Source organism: Mustela putorius, unplaced genomic scaffold (assembly GCF_011764305.1).
Source record: "Mustela putorius furo isolate JIRA1106 unplaced genomic scaffold, ASM1176430v1.1 tig00000508_pilon_pilon_pilon, whole genome shotgun sequence".
Lineage (NCBI taxonomy): Eukaryota > Metazoa > Chordata > Mammalia > Carnivora > Mustelidae > Mustela > Mustela putorius.
Genome location: NW_025421402.1, coordinates 9870485 through 9889281, shown reverse-complemented (window position 1 = coordinate 9889281; position 18797 = coordinate 9870485). Strand labels below are relative to the sequence as shown.

Genomic DNA, 18797 nt, shown 5'->3' with positions numbered 1-18797 from the left:
CAAAACTTTGAACATTTGGTTGATCTTATAGTTCTCTATTTAAAGATGGCAGCAGTTATATGGAGAAAGTAAGATCACAAATTACGCATTTCTTCATGGATAAAGAAAACTAGGCTTAAAAAATACTTTACAATAGGGGGTGGCAGGTGGGTCAGTTCGTTAAGTAACCCACTCTTGATTTCAGCTCAAGTCATGATCTCAGAGTCCCCTGAGGATCAAGCCCCATGTTAAGCTCCCTGCTCCATAGAGTCTGCTTCAGGAGTCTCTCCCCTGCCCCCACCTCCACTTCTCTCTGTCTTAATTTTTTTTTTAAGTTTAAAAAAATATTTAACAATAAACCTTATCAAGAAGCTGTGACTTCAAAACTATTTTCAAATGGTATTTTTTAATAATATTAGTAAACAATCTAGATCCACTTACACAAAAGACCAATTTTTTTCTCAACTGTTTTTTTTAGCTTCCCTTTTAGATATTTGGGCAATTGAAGGATAAATTGATTAATGATACAATGAGGAACGGTCAATTTTTTCATATTAGCTGGCTACAGTAAACAGTTTATTTTCTAAATCTTAACATTAAAAATTTAAAAGACTGAAAAAACAAAAAAGATAACATCACCTTTTCTTAAACTGATCACCATTCTCTTCTAGCCTTTGGTTCTGGAAAAATAGCTGCTGGGACAACTTATACCTAGTTTTGCCTTAGATTTGTATTATACTTTGTTATCAAACTGTAAGAATGGTATTACGGAGTAAATGTCTCCCCAAATTTTGTATGTTAAACCATGATTTCTAGTGTGATGGTATTTGATGATGGGGCCCCTTTAGGAATGTCATTAGTGCTTTGAAGGTGAAGCCCTCATGATAGTTTAGTGCCTTTGCAAGAAGAGACAAGAGAGCTTGCTTTTTTCTCTCTCTCCTGCCGCACAGACACAGAAGATGACCATCTGCAAACCAAAAAGCACGCCTACACCAAAATCAAATTAGCGGGCTCCCTGATACTGGCCTTCCCAGCCTCCAAAAATTTGAGAAATATTTCTTGTCTAAACTTGCTATACCAGCCCAAGCTAAGACATGGGAAAAGAGAAGAAATGGAAATACCCCTCCCTAAAATCTTAACTAGGACATTGGAAAATCCTGATGGGTCCACAAGATAATCATATTTCTGAGCCACTGTGATTATAATAACCATTACATATTGAAAAGTCTATTTATACTAAGCACTGTGTGATGTGATTTGCATTATTTCCATTTCCCAAAATAAATACTAAGGAAAATGGTATTATCCATATTATATAAAAAGGAATTTATTGTTCGAAGAGATTCACCTGCCTACTGGCCATACCCAGAAAATGTGATTTGTGTTTTGAACACTTCTCTGTCTTGATCTAATAGGTATTAATCACTGTTTAAGTACTAGGAATGATTTTCTTTCACTGAGGATTTAGTGATTTGTTGTAGTCGCTATCTGAATCCCTCCCCTATAACCCTAGGTTTTGTAACTAGCTCCTTTCAGTTAAAACTAAGTATTGGTTATCTGGAATGGGCATGTCAGGGCAGCTGCTCAGTCCTACAGGACTGCCCCTCAAACACTGCTTCAGGCACGAATCTGAAATCCAGGTTGTCACCTGTTATCCTGACTGACCAGCTCTAGATTAAGGGTTCCAAGGACCCTGGATCGAATCATTTGCTAGAATGGCTCACAGAACTCAGATTAGTTGTTTATTATAAGAGTTCTTGAAGGTGAAGATAACATAGCAAGCATGTAAAATGTCTCATTGGCACAATGCAAAATAAAGGACTAAAGGATATGGTATTCTCTGTTCCATTCTAGTGTTCTAATTTACCACACGAGAATGAAATAACTCAAAATCTTGCTTTCCCAAGGTCTCCTAATGGCAGTTTAATAAATCCATGTATGAAGCATCATTGATGGCATATGGCCAGAAAAGCCACCAGATGTCTCCCGCAGAACTGTCCCAGATTCCTTGGTCCATCTTGATCAGAAAGCAGAAGCACTTCACCCAAAATGCGCTGTCCTCCCACCTCTGAGCAAGTTTTTTCTCTTCCCAGAATTTGCAATCTGCTCTATTGACTCTGTGGGATCAGCTAGGAAAATGCTTCCCAGGAAGTGCACTTTAAAAAGTCTTGTTGACAGGCACCTGGTGGGCTCAGCCGATTAAGCATCTGCCTTTGCCTAAGGCCAATGGAGCCCCCACATCAGGCTCCCTACTCAGCGGGAAGCCTGCTTCTCCCTCTCCCACTCCCCCTGCTTGTATTCCCTCTCTCACCATCCTCTCTGTCAAATAAATACATAAACTCTTCTAAAAAATTTAAATTAAATTTAAAAATAAATAAGATTCTTGTTGATAAGTTTGATATAGGGATTGGATTAATCAAGTATCCAAAATTTTTTTATCCTATTTTTTTAGAGATTTTATTTATTTGACAGAACAAATGAGAGAGCACAAGTGGGAGCAGCAGAGGAAAAGGGAGAAGCAGGTCCCTCCACTGAGCAGGGAGCCTGATGTGGGGCTCAATCCCAGGACCCTGGGATCATGACCTGAGCTGAAGATAGACCCTTAATGACTGAGCCACCCAGGTGCCCCTTTCATTATCTTTTGACACAATTTCACCCCTGTAGTTTTAAATATTATCCCCTTTGCTCAAGAATTGGCAAGTAGGAAGAAGAGATTCCACAGCAATTTATTGTTTTACAACTTTTTCGGGAAGACAATTTACAAATTTAAAACATCCTCAAACATTTAAAAGGCATTATCAGGCATTATCACTTTACTAGCAACATTTTACTAGCAACATTATGAGCGCCTACATAACTAAAATTCTTTCCTCTTACTTTTTTTTAAATAACACTGATGAACTAGTGGAAGCAATTTCCCTTCTTTGTGAAGCCTGTGAGTGTCAGTTGCACCGCCAATAAAAGTTCCATTGATAAATATTCTTGGTACCTGTAGGATAAACAAAAGATCAGGTGTCACTCTACTGTCAGAAGTATAAGACCTTTCACATAATAATAATGGATGCTCATACTCTGGGTACTTTTATGGGCCAGGCAGTAGACTAAGCTCTTTCACAAAGTACTTAAATCTTTACAACCCTTGAGGTAGGTACTAATTTTAGCCTTATTTTGGAGGGAAATGAGGCACAGGAACTTGCACCAAATCACAACGATAGCAAATGACAGAGCTAGGATTTAAATCCAGGGCAATCTGACACTCAAGCCTTTCCTTCTAACTGCTATGGCACATAAAAGGTAAAATAACAATCTGTAATTATTGTTTATAAACACCTTCCACACATACACAAACAAGAAGGAAAATGGCAATATTATGTATTTTCCCGACAATGCATTTCACTGAAAAAAATGCATATGGTTGGACAAATTTCAGAAATCCAAAAACATGAAGAACTAAAGCACTCTTATTAGCACAGCAGCTGAAGACTGACCCATGGTCTGTACTGTTTAAGTAAGAGGAGAAAGGATTTCATCTTGAGAAAAGCTCCAGGAGGATCTTCAAGTTTCACAGCACTCACGACAACCCCACCCTCCTAGTCAAAACATACACACACACACACACACACACACACACAAATATGGCAAGAATAAAGATAAAATAATGAATTCTGCTGTTTCTCAGTCTCTGAATCTTATTCCCAGATCTGCCATTTCTTTATCCAAAAAAGATTCTCAGAGGATGAGACAGAGAATGCTTGGCTCACTTTATATAACACAAGGGCCTAGGCTGTAGGTGACCCAGGTACCATTTATTTGGAGGAAAAACACAACAGAGGATACACTCACAGTTCTTTCACCGGTCATTTTGTAGAGAGCATCTTGAAATTGACTTCCATATTCAAGCATGTCCAATTCCACCACTTTATACTTAACATTCATGTCATGGAAAAGTTTTTTTGCCATTGTACAGTAAGAACAAGATGTTTTTGAGAAAATCACCACACAGTTATCAGAAATTGTTTCCTGGAGTCAAACAAACAAACAAAAAAATGTTTTAATTCTAGACGTTACCTTCTGGGAAGAAACCATTATAGTGGAAAGGGGATGGATTTGGAGACTCATGATTCAGTGCTCAAATTAAGTCTCCATCATCTATTTTCTCATTTGCAGATTGAGAATATTATTTATTTATTATTTATTATTATTTATTTAAAAGGGATGTTTTTAGGGGAAAAAAATGGGTTACAACAGAGGCAAAGTTAACATGGAGTGATAACAACAATACATAGCCAATTCACATACAGCAAACATCTCTGTATGCCAGACACAATTCTTAACATCTAATCTTCACCAGCTCATGTAAACCTCACTATAATCCTGAGACAGGTCATATTATTATATCTACTTTACAGATGGGGAAAGTGAGGCACAGATGGGGAAAGTGAAGAAGGGAAATGACTTAGTCATAGTCCTCACCTAATAAGACCTGGAAAGCTTGAGATTTGAGCCCAGGCAAGTCTGATTCTACAGACCAGGCACTTAACTCTGTTACATTGCCTCTTAAATACTCAGCAGGTGTTCAGGAGCTAACTCCTTACCTTCCTTTACTTTTAATGGTGAGGACTGATATACGAGTTCCATTTAAAATGTAAAGCTTTCACTGATCCAGATATAAAAACAATTTACCCCCTCAACTTTCGCTCCTTCCTTTATATCTTTATAGTTTTAAAAAAACCATCATTATCATTACAGTATTGATAAGGCATTCTTATATTCTTGTTCCTGGAAAAGCTACTACCAGAAATGCTGATTCAAAGGGTTTCAGGCAGAAGTCAAAAGCTTTTCTTTTTTTTTTTAACTTCCCAGTCAGCCTGGTTTGGAAACTACTCTCCAGGCCTTTATCACAAAGACCATGAAATTTTCCTACGCATCTGCATTGCCTGTGAAGTTTGTTTTCTTTTTTGTTTCTAAATACATGAATGTCCAGGTCCTTCAAGGAATTCTGAATAGATAAGTCTAGCACCCAGGCATCTATGTTGTTCTTATGTGGGTCATAAGCAACACCTTCAAGATGAAAGCCAAAAATCAGAAAGTAGAGTACCAAGGCAAAGTAGTTCTAAAGTTACATCCAGGGCACCGGGGTGGCTCAGCAGGGTAAAGCCTCTGTCTTCCTCTCAGGTCATGATCTCAGGGTCCTGGGATCAAGCCCTGCATCGGGCTCTCTGCTCAGCAGGGAGCCTGCTTCCCTTCGTCTCTCTCTGCCTGCCTCTCTGCCTACTTGTGATCTCTCTCTGTCAAAAAAATAAATAAAATCTTTAAATTAAAAAAAAGAATAAAATAAAGTTACATCCATCCTTGGGTGTCAAGTCAGGTTATAGGCACATTAAGACCATCGTGTATAGAGAGATGAGCATCCAGGGTGCTGACATGCAGTAAAAATACCGATGGGGGTGCCTGGGTGGCTCAGTGGGTTAAGCCGCTGCCTTCGGCTCAGGTCATGATCTCAGGGTCCTGGAATGGAACCCCTCATCGGGCTCTCTGCTCAGCAGGGAGCCTGCTTCCCTCTCTCTCTCTGCCTGCCTCTCTACTTGTGATCTCTCTCTGTAAAATAAATAAATAAATCTTAAAAAAAAAAAAAAAAAACCACCGATGAAGGGGCGCCTGGGTGGCTCAGTGGGTTAAAGCCTCTGCCTTCAGCTCAGGTCATGATCCCAGGGTCCTGAGATCCAGCCCCTCATCGGGCTCTCTGCTCAGCAAGGAGCCTGCTTCCCTTCCTCTCTCTCTGCCTACTTGTGATCTCTGTCAAATAAATAAATAGAATCTTAAAAAAAAAAAAAAAACACCACCAATGAAGAGATTCCAAAGTGAGTTGAAGCAAGATATCAAGCCAGAATGTCTCAAACAACCCTTCTCATCTCCCTCAGGCTCAACCTAGCTGAATTTTCATCATTTTGTATTCTCACTTTAAGAAGGAACCCTCACAACAGGTTTCTAGCATTGCTGTTACATTCATCAGCTGTGAGTGAATACTTTTTTAGCCAAATAAATTAAAGGCAGATATGTTATCTATGTTGTCGTGGCTGGTGATGAGGAACAAAGAAAGAAAAACATGAGTGTGTCTTCTGGACCTCGAGAGAAGAAATACATAGAAGGTTTTCTGAGGCAGAATTAACTGCGTTTTGTAGTAAAAGAGAGGAAAACAGTACACAGCAGCAAATGGTGTCACTAAGAGGATCATTTATAAAGTAACTACAGCACGCTAAGTTCTGTGTTGGGGGAGAAAGCTGTGAAGCAGCTTCCCAGGCCAAAATCAAACAGTATCCCTGGCGAAGGGCAGCCTGACTGGTATCAACAGGAGACAGAGGTAGGTCTGAGGGAAAGGAGAAGCTAACCTCACAGACCCCACTTAGAGGGAGTAAAGACTCCATTAATAATAAACCTCATAAATTTTGGCTACCAATATGATCTAGAAATTTTCTGTCACATGGATTATTTTGATAGCACACTTTAAAGTATACATTTAGTAATTCATTTGCCAAACTATGTCAGGTTGGATACTGAATATGCATGTTAAATGTGTAAAACACAATTCTTTTTCTACAGAGGAAAGTTTTTTCCTATGTCTCCCACATCACTCACTTGAATCTGATTCACAGGAGCAGTTGCTGAGTTCCCCAAAGATGCTGATGTGCTGTTCCCCATCCTAAAAAGAATTTTAAAAGGCAGTGCAGCTTTAAACATTAAAGATAATCATTAATGATAATATAGCAAATGAGATCCATTTAATGAAAGCCTGATATGCAAATATATACCCAAATCTATAAAACAGAAAAAAAGAGTTTTACTTATCACTAGTACAACAAGACCAGTTTAGGGGCGCCTGGGTGGCTCAGTGGGCTAAGCCTCTGCCTTCAGCTCAGGTCATGATTTCAGGGGTCCAGAGGTGGATCTGAAATATCACCCCCTACCCTCCCAAATAAAAGTTTCTGGAAAGCACCTTTCTCCCTCAATTCTGGCTGAGCTTGGCAAAAGTTACTACCTAGTAAGGAAAGAGACGTCAACAGAGAAACGCGCAAGAACCGTTTCACTTCAACACTGATGCACCCATTAGCCATGCCACATTCATGGAGCGCCTGCTATATGCTAAGTAGGCGAAACATCATTGGAAAAAGACATCAGGGGCTCCAGGACAGTCAGTCAAAGAGTTAACACCACGTAGTCAGCCCCTTTGTGGACTGGGTCACCAGCTAATAGAAAGGTAATCAACAGTTCCTACAGTCTGGCAGAACTGATCCGAGTTACCAAACCAAGCAGGAAGGGATTCCAACACAGAGGGGTGGATGCGCAGCGGCAGGCAAAGACACTGGAACTGTCAGAACCACCATGGAGCAGCGGCTCGGGCCCAAGGGCCGCACAGCCATCAGCCCAGGCCGGGGGTCCTCCACCGCAGGCCTGGTACTGGAGGCCGGGAAGCACAGGGAAAGCAATCCTCGGTCTAGCCAGAGGCGACATCTACATGAGTTAAGTCACAGTCCCCATCCTCAAAGACTGGGCCCTTTAGTAGGAAGCTCCCCCTTCACTTCCTGCAGGAGGGTTGCCAGGTTTAGCAAATAAAAATGCAGAACGATCGATTACATTAGAACTTTATGTAAAAAAGCGAGTAACTTCCGAGTCTAAATATAATCCGCGCAATATTTCGGATAAACTAAGAGTAAAAATTAATCGCTGTTTATCTGAAATCCCAATTTATTAGACGGGGAGGGGGAGGGGAGGTTCCAAGCTCCACCAAGACCACAACTCGGGTGTTTTCGATGGTCGAGTCACACGATCCGTAAGAAGGCACTACGGCTTAGGGCATCATTCACCGCCCACCCTCCCCGGGCTCCCGCCGCCCTCCGAGGGCCCCACCCCGCGCCGGGGAAAGAGGCGCCTGAACCCTGCGAAGCCTCCGCGCCACGCCGAAGCCCCCGTGCCCTGCCCGCCGCGCCCCGTACCCAGAGGCCGCAGCTCCCACTACCCCGCCGAGCCGGCCCGCCGAGCCGCTCCCGCTCCGAACCAGCCTCGTCCCCCGCAGCGCAGCGCGGCGCCAAGACATGGTCCGAGCGCCCGGACGCAGCGAGCCGACAGGGTGCGACCGCCGGCGGAGAAAGCCCGCCCCCGCCGGCCGGCTGTGCCTCCGCACGCCCAGCCCCTGCGCGGCCGGTCCCGCCTCTCCCCGCCCCGCCGGGCTGCCCGAGCCGCAGCCGGGCTCCCCGGCGCGAACGCGTGAGTCCTCCCGACGCGGGCGGCCGGCGGCCGGAGCGCGCAGAGCAGGGGTGCGGGGGGCACGCGGCCCGCGAGGGGTGAACCTGCCGCCCCGGCCTACGCGGACGCCTCGCCTGCTGGCTTCCAGGGCTCGGCCCAGCCCCGCTCCTGTCTTTAGGGGTTAGGGACGCTCATCAAGGCCCAGGGGCCCGTGGAAACGACGCGTGGGGACTGTGGCCGACATTCTGGCGAAACGGAGAAAGAAAAAAAAAAAAAAAAAAAGACTGTCCGAAAGAATGACTCGAAATGCCTGGGATGTTTACAGGAAGGTAGCAGCGTCATCACAACTTCCGGTCAGACAGGTGTCTCTGCCGGTGATCTAAGAGCCTAACGGTGTCATCTTAAAATGCGGCTGCTGATCCACAGCCCGTATAAATCGTGGGATTGTTAGAGTTTACATCCAGAATTAAAAGAAAAAAAGTAATCCAACGCAGAACGTTCCTTCCAAAGAAAACAAAATTTGTGTTTATAAATGAAAATGAAATTAGGAAATAAAACTTGAACCGGCGCGGAGGTGTTTTGTCATGGCTGGGAAAATTGCTGAGTGCTAAGGACAACATTATGCCACTCGTGGTAATGACAGGCCTTTGGGCGTCACTATATGAGAAGTGGGGGGGGGGTGTCTTTATTTATTTACTGAAGACAGTGAAATCTATTTGTTAAGGTCAGAGGACAAATATGGTATTTTTAAAATTCTAAACAATTATTAGAACAATCCAGACCTCTTTTGATCCTTCATATTCAACCAGCTAAGTTTAAGATTCGCGTTACCAGGTTACAAAATTAGAACGTCTTGTTTCTGACGGGGTTTTTCCCCCTATTTTCAAGTGAGTGGTTTCATTACTTCATAAAAGGATGAAAATTAGTTACAAAAACAAATACCCCAAAAGGTGTGAAGTCACACTTCATAAATCCAAAATTAAAAATTTAAGATATGTAATCTATAGTGTTATGGGGTTTAGTTTTGCTTTGATTCAAAGATAGCTATTTAGGAAATTTACTGTGTTTTTTTTTTTTTTAAGATTTTATTTATTTATTTATCTGACAGAGATCACAAGTAGACAGAAAGGCAGGCAGAGAGGGAGAAGCCGACTTACTGCTGAGCAGAGAGCCCAATGCAAGACTCGACCCCAGGACCCTGAGATCATGACCTGACCCGAAGGCAAAGGCTTAACCCTCTGAGCTACCCAGGCGCCCCTATTTTTGTTTTGAAGTAAAATTTTACCTTATTGTTGTAAACTGTCTTACAAAATAGAGGCCACTATGAAGTGAAACAGTCATGTCACAATTTAATTTCCATATAGTACAGCCTATGTTAAGTACAGAATTCACTGGACAGATTTGAAAAAGGGATTCCCAAATGAAAATACTTTAAACGAAAGTGTTATGTCTGAATTAAGCATAATGTATTTATAACCTTCCATTTCTTTGTGCTTCATTGATTGGGTAGCTACAGAACTGATGATTCTTGGTCATGATCGTGAGGTCTATGATAGTGCTTTTACAAGTATGCTGCTGGCTGTTTGCTTAAATGTATGGTGTGAACACAAGGGGGGATAGCCAGTATAGGTAGATAAAGAATAAATAATTAAATACAGTCTTATGAGTTCTATACTTTTTTTCATGACTGAACAATGAAAAGAATTGACATATCTTGGGCGCCTGGGTGACTGACTCAGACAGTTGGGCCTCTGGCTTCGGCCAGATCATGGTCCCAGAGTCCTGGGGTGAAGCCACAAGTTAGACTCTCTGCTCAGTGGGGAGCCTGCTTCTTTTCCTTCTCCCTCTGCCTGCTGCTCCCCCTGCTTGTGCTCTCTCTCTCTCTGTCAAATAAGTATATAAAATCTCTTTTTTTTAAGATTGTGTGTATTTATTTGACAGAGAGAGACACAGTGAGAGAGGGAACACAAGCAGGAGGAGTAGGAGAGGGAGAAGCAGGCTTCCGCTGAGCAGGGGGCCTGATGCGAGGCTTGATCCCAAGACCCTGGGATCATGACCTGAACCAAAGGTGGACACTTATTGACTGAGCCACCCAGGGGCCCCAAATGCATAAAATCTTTATTTAAAAAAAAAAAAAAGAAGAAGAATTAACATATCTTTAGATATTCCTTCAACTTGTTTTTTATTGCTTAAATTGTCAAGTAAAGCTCATACCTTTTTTTTTTAAACCTCAAGAACGGGTTTATCTCCTGCCTAGGGTTGAAGGCTACTGTTAAAACAAAATTCAGCTGAGTAAATTTGAAACTAACTGGCTTTATTCATGATTCATAAATTGGGCAGCATCTCATATAGCAAACAGAAAGGAGCTCTAAGATGCTATACAAAAGGGAAGACTTTAAAAGATGCTATACAGCTAGGAAGTAGGACAGGAAGTCATACAAAACGAAAGGAATATTTCAGGCATTATCACCTATCCTTGGGGAAGAACAGGTCTATCAAGCAGATAACCTCACTGGTTCTCACCAGGAAACTTCCAACCAGTGGGATACCTAAGTGGCTCAGTCAGTTAAGTGGCTGCCTTCAGCTCAGGCCACGATCCCAGGGTCCTGGAATCCAGTCCCATGTTGGGCTCCCTGCTCAATGGGAATCCTGCTTTTCCCCCCTCTCCCTCTGCATGCTGCTCCCTCTGCTTGTGCTCTCTGTCAAATAAATAAATAAATATCTTTAAATAAATAAATAAGTAGGAAATTCCTAACTAACCTATTAATATATTCCTGGGAAAGGCTAAAACTGCAATTAGGTTAGGTATTAAGTATTCTCAGTTTGGTGACAACAGCTTAGCACAACTGACTCCATTTTGGACCTGTGGGTTTGTGTGTGTGTGTGTGTGTGTGTGTGTGTGTGTGTGTGTGTATTTTATTTATTTGACAGAGAGAGATCACAAGTAGGCAGAGAGGCAGGCAGAGAGAGAGAGAGAAGGAAGCAGGCTCCCTGCTGAGCGGAGAGCCCGATGCGGGACTTGATCCCAGGACCCCAAGATCATGACCCAGGCCGAAGGCAGCAGCTTAACCCACTGAGCCACCCAGGCGCCCTGTGTCTGTGTTTTTTAAACACTGCTAAGATTAATAAATTAAATCTTTTCACTTGAAAGGGCACTTATGGGAGGTCCTCTATACTGTGTCCAACCTGTGGACCTTAGCCACCTGGGAACCTTTATAAATTCTCCTTCCAAAGAAACTTTTCTAAAAAGAGCATGACTTTGAGCCCTCAGGGGTCAGCTATTATCTTTGTATCCTAAGGCTGCTGTAACAAATTATCACAGATTTGAAAAAACAGAAATTTATTTTCTTACAGTTCTGGAAACTAGAAATCCAAAATCTGGAAGGGTCGTGTTCCTTCTAGAGGCTACTATACAGGAGAATTCATTTTCTTCCTCTTCCACCTTCTGGTGGCCCCAGGTGTGCCCTGGCTTCTTTGACTTATGGCCACATCACTTCACTCTCTGCCCATATCTTCCCTTTGCCTTCTCTGTCTCTGAGGATGAGATTTAGTCCACATCTGAATAATCCAGGATGCTCTCATCTCAAGGTCCTTCACTAAATTGTATCTGCAAAGAGTCAGTTTTCCAAACAAGGTAACATTCACAAGTTCCAGGGATTTGACCTCTATATTTTGGGGTAAGGACCATGTTTTAGACTATTGCAATGACAATACTTAAAACAGCCTGGAGAAATCCTGATATTCATTAAAGTCTTGGGTATTTTGTTAAATTCTGTGAATGCTGTGTTATAGTCATTTTCTCTTTTTGTTTTACCGTATTATTTCATTCATCCTTTCCTATGTCAGTCATTGGTCGGGTATAGGATACAGACTAGGTCCCTGCCTATAAGAGATAAAACCCCATCTTTTCTCCAATTTTTTGAACATGGTGTAAAATCCATGGTTCATAAAGATGTGTCATATTTTGGGGACCCTGGGTAGCTCATTCGTTAAGTGTCTGCCTTCAGCTCAGGTCATGATCCCAGGGCCCTGGGATCAAGTCCCACATCAGGCTCCCTGTTTAGCAGGAAGCTTGCTTCTCCCTCTCCCACTCCCCCTGCTTGTGTCCCGTCTCTTTCTGTCAAATAAATAAATAAATAATCTTTTTTTATTTTATTTTATTTATTTATTTGACAGAGATCACAAGTAGGCAGAGAGGCAGGCAGAGAGAGAGAGGAGGAAGCAGGCTCCCTGCTAAGCAGAGAGCCCGATGTGGGGCTCGATCCCAGGACCCTGGGATCATGACCTGAGCTGAAGGCAGAGGCTTTAACCCACTGAGCCACCCAGGTGCTCCTAAATAAATAATCTTAAAAAAAAAAAAAGATGTGTCATATTTTTAGTTTGACATCACTGTTCAATATCCCCATCTGAAAAGATAAAAAAAAAAAATTTATGTGTGCCCATGCATTGTTTTAGACTAAACAATGTCTCTCCTTTTTGTCTGTTTCCCAAATACACTGCAGCTATAATTAAAATCACATTAGTTTAAAACCATTACTGAAGGGACACCTGGGTGGCTCAGTCAATTGGGCATCTGATTCTTGGTTTCTGCTCAGGTCATGATCTCATGAGTTGTGGTATCCAGTCCCGAACTGGGCTCCATGCTCATGGGGGAGTCTGCCCCTCCCACCTAAAATAAGTAAATAAATAAATCTTTAAAATATAATTACTGTAATTTATTATAAGCCTTTTATCACTATAAAGTTTTTCATTCAACAAGTACAAAAGTACAAAAATTAAAACACATGATATCATAGGAAGATGTAAGAAAGGCTGTTTTCTTTTCCAAACAACAGCCAATTTTCCAATGCTCTCATATCAACTGCGTGTTCTACAGTTCAATTCCATTCTAACACAAACTACTATACTATACCGAATATAGACCCCATAGGTCAAGGACTCAGACCTACAAGACTGCCTCTACTTCAAACCAGCCACAAATGGGATGTCCTAACTACCTGCATTTCTGCCTGGTCAACTACAAATTGGGGTGTATCATGACCTTCCCTCAGGTTCAGTAATTTGCAAGAAAAACTCCTTAAACTTGGGAAAATACTATACTTATAATCACAGCTTTGTTATGAAGGATACAACTCAGAAACAGGCAAATTCGAGAGATGCATGGGGCAAGGTTGAACAAGGGCAGGTGCAGAACTTTCATACTCTCCTCAGGTGCACCACCCTCCCAGGAAATCAATGTTTACCAACTCAGAAGCTTCCCCCAAACTTTGTCACTCAGGAGTTTTTATCAAAGTGTCATTGCTAGGGAAGACTGATGAAATCATTTGCCCTTCGTGCATGAACTCAATCACCAGTACCTTCCCCTCCCCTGAAGGGTAAAGGGTAGAGGATGTGGGGAGAATTGGAAGTTCCTTAAGAATAGCCAGCTCCTCTCTTAAAACTAAGGAACATCAAGAATCACTTAATCACCATAAACACAGGTATAAGGGAAAGAGACTTGCTATGAATAATAAGACTCCTCAATCCTTAAGGAAATTCCAAAGGTTTTAGGAGCCACGGACAGAAAAACCAAGTATAGTGGTGCCTGGTTGGCTCAGTTCATGGAGGGTGCAGCTCTGGATCTGGGGGTTGTGAGTTCAAGCTCCACACTGGGGGTAGAGATTACTTAAAAATTAAATCTTAACAACAAAAACAACCTTAAAAATTTTAAAAAATTAAAACCCAAATATACATTTTTATTATACTACAAGGACCTATCTGGTCTTTTTATGGAAACAAAGGTAGTAGTAACAACTGGAGGTATCCGATATTACTTGAAGTTCTTATACTCAGAAGGCATATAGTTCAGGTTCCTAATTCAAGAATGAAAGGAATAAAAAATACTTTGGTGGGTAGAATATCTGTCAAAATAGTAGGAATGGAAAGGATTATCTAAGGGTTTCTTCAGAATTTTTAAGTGTCAAATTGAAATATACTTAAATGCTCCAAGCTCAGTGAACAGGGGGAGGAAAACTAGATAGTATTATATATCTATACGGAAGAATTGGGAGCAGGGTATTCCTGAACTAAGAATGTTCTGTATGTATTTATGAAGGAAATGAAAGATATATCATAGATTAGGGGAAGTTCTGTTTAAAAATGTGGTAAATTTACTAGCTCAATTCACTGAAGAAATAGAATCCAGTATATTCTAACGAAAATATTTATCTAACAAGTTTTTTATTTTTTACCAAGCATATTTCCTTCCTTTTTTTTTTTTTTTTTAAGATTTTTATTTATTTACTTGACGGAGGAAGAGAGATCACAAGCAGGAAGAGCAGCGGGCAGAGAGAGGAGGAAGCAGGCTCCCCGCTGAGCAGAGACCTATGTGGGGCTCCATCCTTGGGGCTTGATCCCAGGACCCTGAGATCATGACCTGGGCCGAAGGCAGAGGCTTAACCCACTGAGCCACCCAGGCACCCCTATTTCCTTCCTTCTATATCGTTCCTATATCCATAAAATGTATGTTCTTAAGTCTTTGGGTCAATAGACTTGGAATAATAAGACCAGAACATATGTTTTCTTTTGAAGTGTGAGCAAATTACTTTTTTAAAGATCTCGGGTCTGTAAGGTCTGTAAGCCTTGCACTAGACAAATTTATGACTAACTCAGAGTGCCATCTGGTGTTGAACAAATAGCATTTTGCGATAGATGTTTCCTAACCTTCGCATTCTGAAATTTTGTCTTTTCGATCTCTATGGAGAGGTCAATATTGCTTTGTCAAAGGGAGGCTGAAGTTGTGTTTTTATTCTTACTTTTCTTACAAATTCAAAGAGAGAGAATGAGTGAGGGAACTATGTTTTCAGCTTTACTGGTGAATATAATCATAATCATATTTGAGTCTAAAAATTTACCTAATATTATGGAGAGTTTTAACTATTGATGCAGATGAATACAAGATATGTCTTGCAAAACCTAATACAGACACATAGTAAGTAAATTCATGTCATAATTTAGTAACATTATTTCGTTCAGACTGTAGATTGAGAAATTTCAGTGGTGTTTCAAAAAAAGAAAAAAGCTATAGTGGTAGTTGGGTCCCACCAAGTCTCTTTTTGGAATTGATAAAAAAGTATTAGGGAATAATGCAACAGAAGTGCATCTAATCAAATTCCCTTAACCCTAATCTAATTCCCCTTAATTTTAGAGGACTTTCCCGATAAACTTATCTAAAATAATACTTTTACTCTGCTTAATTTTTCTCTGAGACATTTATCACTAACTGGCTTTGTACATGGGTATATATGTATTTATTGTCTCCTTCTCTGTGCGAATGAAGGCAAGATAGGGCAGAAAATCTGCTTTGTTTAATGCTAAATTTATTTAAGAAACTGTTGTTTTGGGGGCTCCTGGCTGGCTCAGAAGAGCATGCAACTTTTGATCTCGGGGTCATGAGTTTGAGCCCTATGTTTGGTGTAGAGATTACTAAAAAAAAATTAAAAAAAGAAACCTGTTGAGTTTTCACTACAGTTGCAGGAATGAACAAAAATGTGTACATTTAAAACTTCGTATGATTTAAAATTTAAAATAGTAAAATTAATAAATGTCACAAAATACAGGATAATTACATTGGAAATGTAATAATATTTGGTCAGAACAGTAGGTTGATAGTTTTCAGAGAAGAAAATTATGATGATCTTATTACTCATACTGAATTAGCTAATGTAATGTTTAATGGTTTCTACAACAATATGATATGGGAGAAAAGAGTCCAATCACTTAGGAAGACATCTAATCAAATATAAATCAAATTTAAATCAATCCATTCCAACTCTTTTTTGAATATAACGAAGCAGCTTATCAGAGAGGTCTTCCCCGATAATAATACATGAAATAGCTAACACATCTTGCACTCCCTCTAGTTCTTACTGCTTTATTTTCCTTCAGAGCATTTATCATTTCCTGACATGTTATATCTGTTTGTATTTATTATCGGTGTTCCCCCAAAGAAGGTAAGCTCCATGAGGCAGGGGCCTCAACTATTTGGATTACACCAGATTCCCAGGTATGCTAGAACAGGATCTAGCATGCTGTAGATAGTCAATAAATAAATGATAAATGCATGAATTCTTTCATTATATTTGAATACAGAATATAAAATTTTAATTTAGTGGTCATTAAAACAAATTCATAGCAGTCTTTTGAAAAATAATATAATTTTAATGATAATAGTTCATATGGGATAGTTATCTCATTATAATTAATCTAATATTTCTACTGTTCCTAATTGACAAGTCATAGAAAAGAAAGTATTTGACTCTAGCATTTCAGAAAAGAAAATCCTCTTATTTTCTCCTCTAAACTAGATCCTCTGACAATTCCCATTTGAGAATGTGCAAAGTGTTTTAGAGCCATTAGTAGCTGTCTGATCTCCTTTTAAATTGCAAAAAATGTTGAGAACATACAGTTGCAATATATACATATATCATATGATTGTATTATACAACTTAAAATGAATACAATATTATTTGTCAATTATATCTCAAATACATATGCACACATTGCTTATTACTCTTTGTCATTCTTATCATTTAGACTTGGAATAAAAATGTGATGCTTTAGAAAGAGATTATGATTTTGTTATGAACCTGAAGTTATACTCAAGTGAAAAGATGTTAAGCATCTGTGAGGTAGGCTCCAGAAGTAAGCAACTGCGTAATTCTCAAACTAAAATCTGCTAGTATGAATAGAATTTCAAGATACAAATTCTTTAGTGATAATAGCAAAAGCATTTCATTTGATGTTTTCCTTTCTTTTTATAATTCTTATCATCACATATATTTGATATGTTTGTGCATATTTGCCTTCATATAAAGTAAATTAATTTTAGTATGGGTTCTTTATGTATTTCATTGCATTTCCTATGTTTCCCCGCAAACCATTTTTCTTTGTTTTCCCAAATAATCTAATTTTTAAAAAGTAACCCAGGGGCTCCTTGCCAGCTCAGTCAGAAGAGCATGCGACTCTTCCTTTTGGGGTCATGAGTCTGAACCCACACAGGGTAGACAGATTACTAAAAAATAAATAACTTTAAAAGTAACCCCCAAAATAGAATAGAATGAAAACAGTATTTTTTTATAACTGAAAAACACTCTGCATTCAGAAAATAATTTCCCACTGTAAAAGTAAATGAAGACTATCCAAATGAGAACAAACAGAGGCTATTTATGAACAGTTTGCTATAGTAAGGGAGTCAGCACTTACCACATGGAAGTGGGAAGCTTTGTTAAGGAAAAAAAAAAGAGGCTTCAGGTGTGCTCTGATTAGAGGCTGTTGCCATAGGGAAGCTGGAGGCAGGCTAAATGGAAGCAAGACATGGGATTAGGGAGCATATCTGGCTTTTCCTGGTTAATCCTAAGGCACAAGTGTGGGCAAAAATTGAGAAGCTGGCAGCCATTAACCAAGTCCTGATTGTTTTGGCTGTTTGCTGCAGTTACAGTTTGACTTCCTGGATTTGGTGTTGCAGAGGTTGTGAGTCAGAGTTCTATTGTCATATATAGCCTGGCCATTGTCCATTTGTATATTCAGTCTCTCATCACTAAATGATGGGAGTTAAACTCTTGTTTTCCTGCACTCAGCACATTTTATGTGCTCCTGTTATCCAGGCACTGCAATAAATAATATAGAAATGGTACTAGCATTCACAAAATCTAGGAGTTCACATAAGAGGGCAAACTAGGTTGAATTTGAGTAACAGGGAAGGTATACCAAAAGGTAAACCTTCTAATTCAAGGTTTCTTTTTTTTTTTTTTAAGATTTTATTTATTTATTTGTCAGAGAGAGAGAGAGAACAAGAGCGAGCACAGGCAGAGTGGCAGGCAGAGTCAGAGGGAGAAGCAGGCTCCCTGCAGAGCAAGGAGCCCGATGTGGGACTCGATCCCAGGATGCTGGGATCATGACCTGAGCCGAAGGCAGCTGCTTAACCAACTGAGCCACCCAGGCGTCCCAAGGTTTCTTTTTTTTAAAAAAATATTATATTTATTCATTTGACAGAGATCACAAGTAGGCAGAGAGGCAGGCAGAGAGAGGAGGAAGCAGGCTCCCTGCTGAGCAGAGAGCCCTATGCGGGGGCTCGATCCCAGGACTCTGGGATCATGGACTGAGCTGAAGGCAGAGGCTTAACCACTGAGCCACCCAGGTGCCCCTAATTCAAGGTTTCAACAAGAGTTAAGAATTATCTAGACAAGGGGGAGGTGGAAGGGAAATGAAGAAGAGGAAGAGGCTCTAGGCAGTGGAGAAGACAAAAGAGATCACATCTATTAAAATACTTTTGATATAATCAGATTTGGAATTTAGCCATTGTTCTTTATTTTAAAGTGCCGATTTAAAAAACAAGCATGAGTAGTTTTTCTGTTTGTATAATTCAAACTCTGCATTGAAAGAGCAATCAAACCAACAAATCCAGTTTTGTCATGTGCCTTACTTTTTCCCCCTCCTTTCTTTTCTTTGTTTGGCAAACACTAGTCATTAAATATTCTTGCTGGTGTGAAAGTTCTGACTGAGTTGGGCTTTGCAGCTTCTTCCTGTTGGACATCCGA

General features: G+C 40.4%; 1 protein-coding gene across 3 annotated transcripts; it reads right to left on the bottom strand.

Annotated features, from left to right (window-relative positions):
* Nucleotides 1-2689: 2689 nt before the first annotated feature.
* Nucleotides 2690-17684, bottom strand: GLRX2 (glutaredoxin 2). Of its 3 annotated transcripts, none has more exons than XM_045081144.1 (4): nucleotides 17464-17684; nucleotides 6616-6679; nucleotides 3823-3999; nucleotides 2690-2968 (listed from the first exon to the last, which is right to left on the bottom strand). In XM_045081144.1, exons 1-4 carry the CDS (start codon nucleotides 17466-17468, stop codon nucleotides 2837-2839), a joined length of 378 nt encoding a protein of 125 aa, XP_044937079.1. In that variant the 5' UTR covers nucleotides 17469-17684; the 3' UTR covers nucleotides 2690-2836. The 3 variants fall into 3 exon arrangements, with proteins under 3 accessions (XP_044937079.1, XP_004751556.1, XP_004751555.1); XM_004751499.3 differs by lacking the exon at nucleotides 17464-17684 and adding an exon at nucleotides 8355-8479; XM_004751498.2 differs by lacking the exon at nucleotides 17464-17684 and adding an exon at nucleotides 7971-8159.
* Between the last annotated feature and the right edge of the window lie 1113 nt (nucleotides 17685-18797).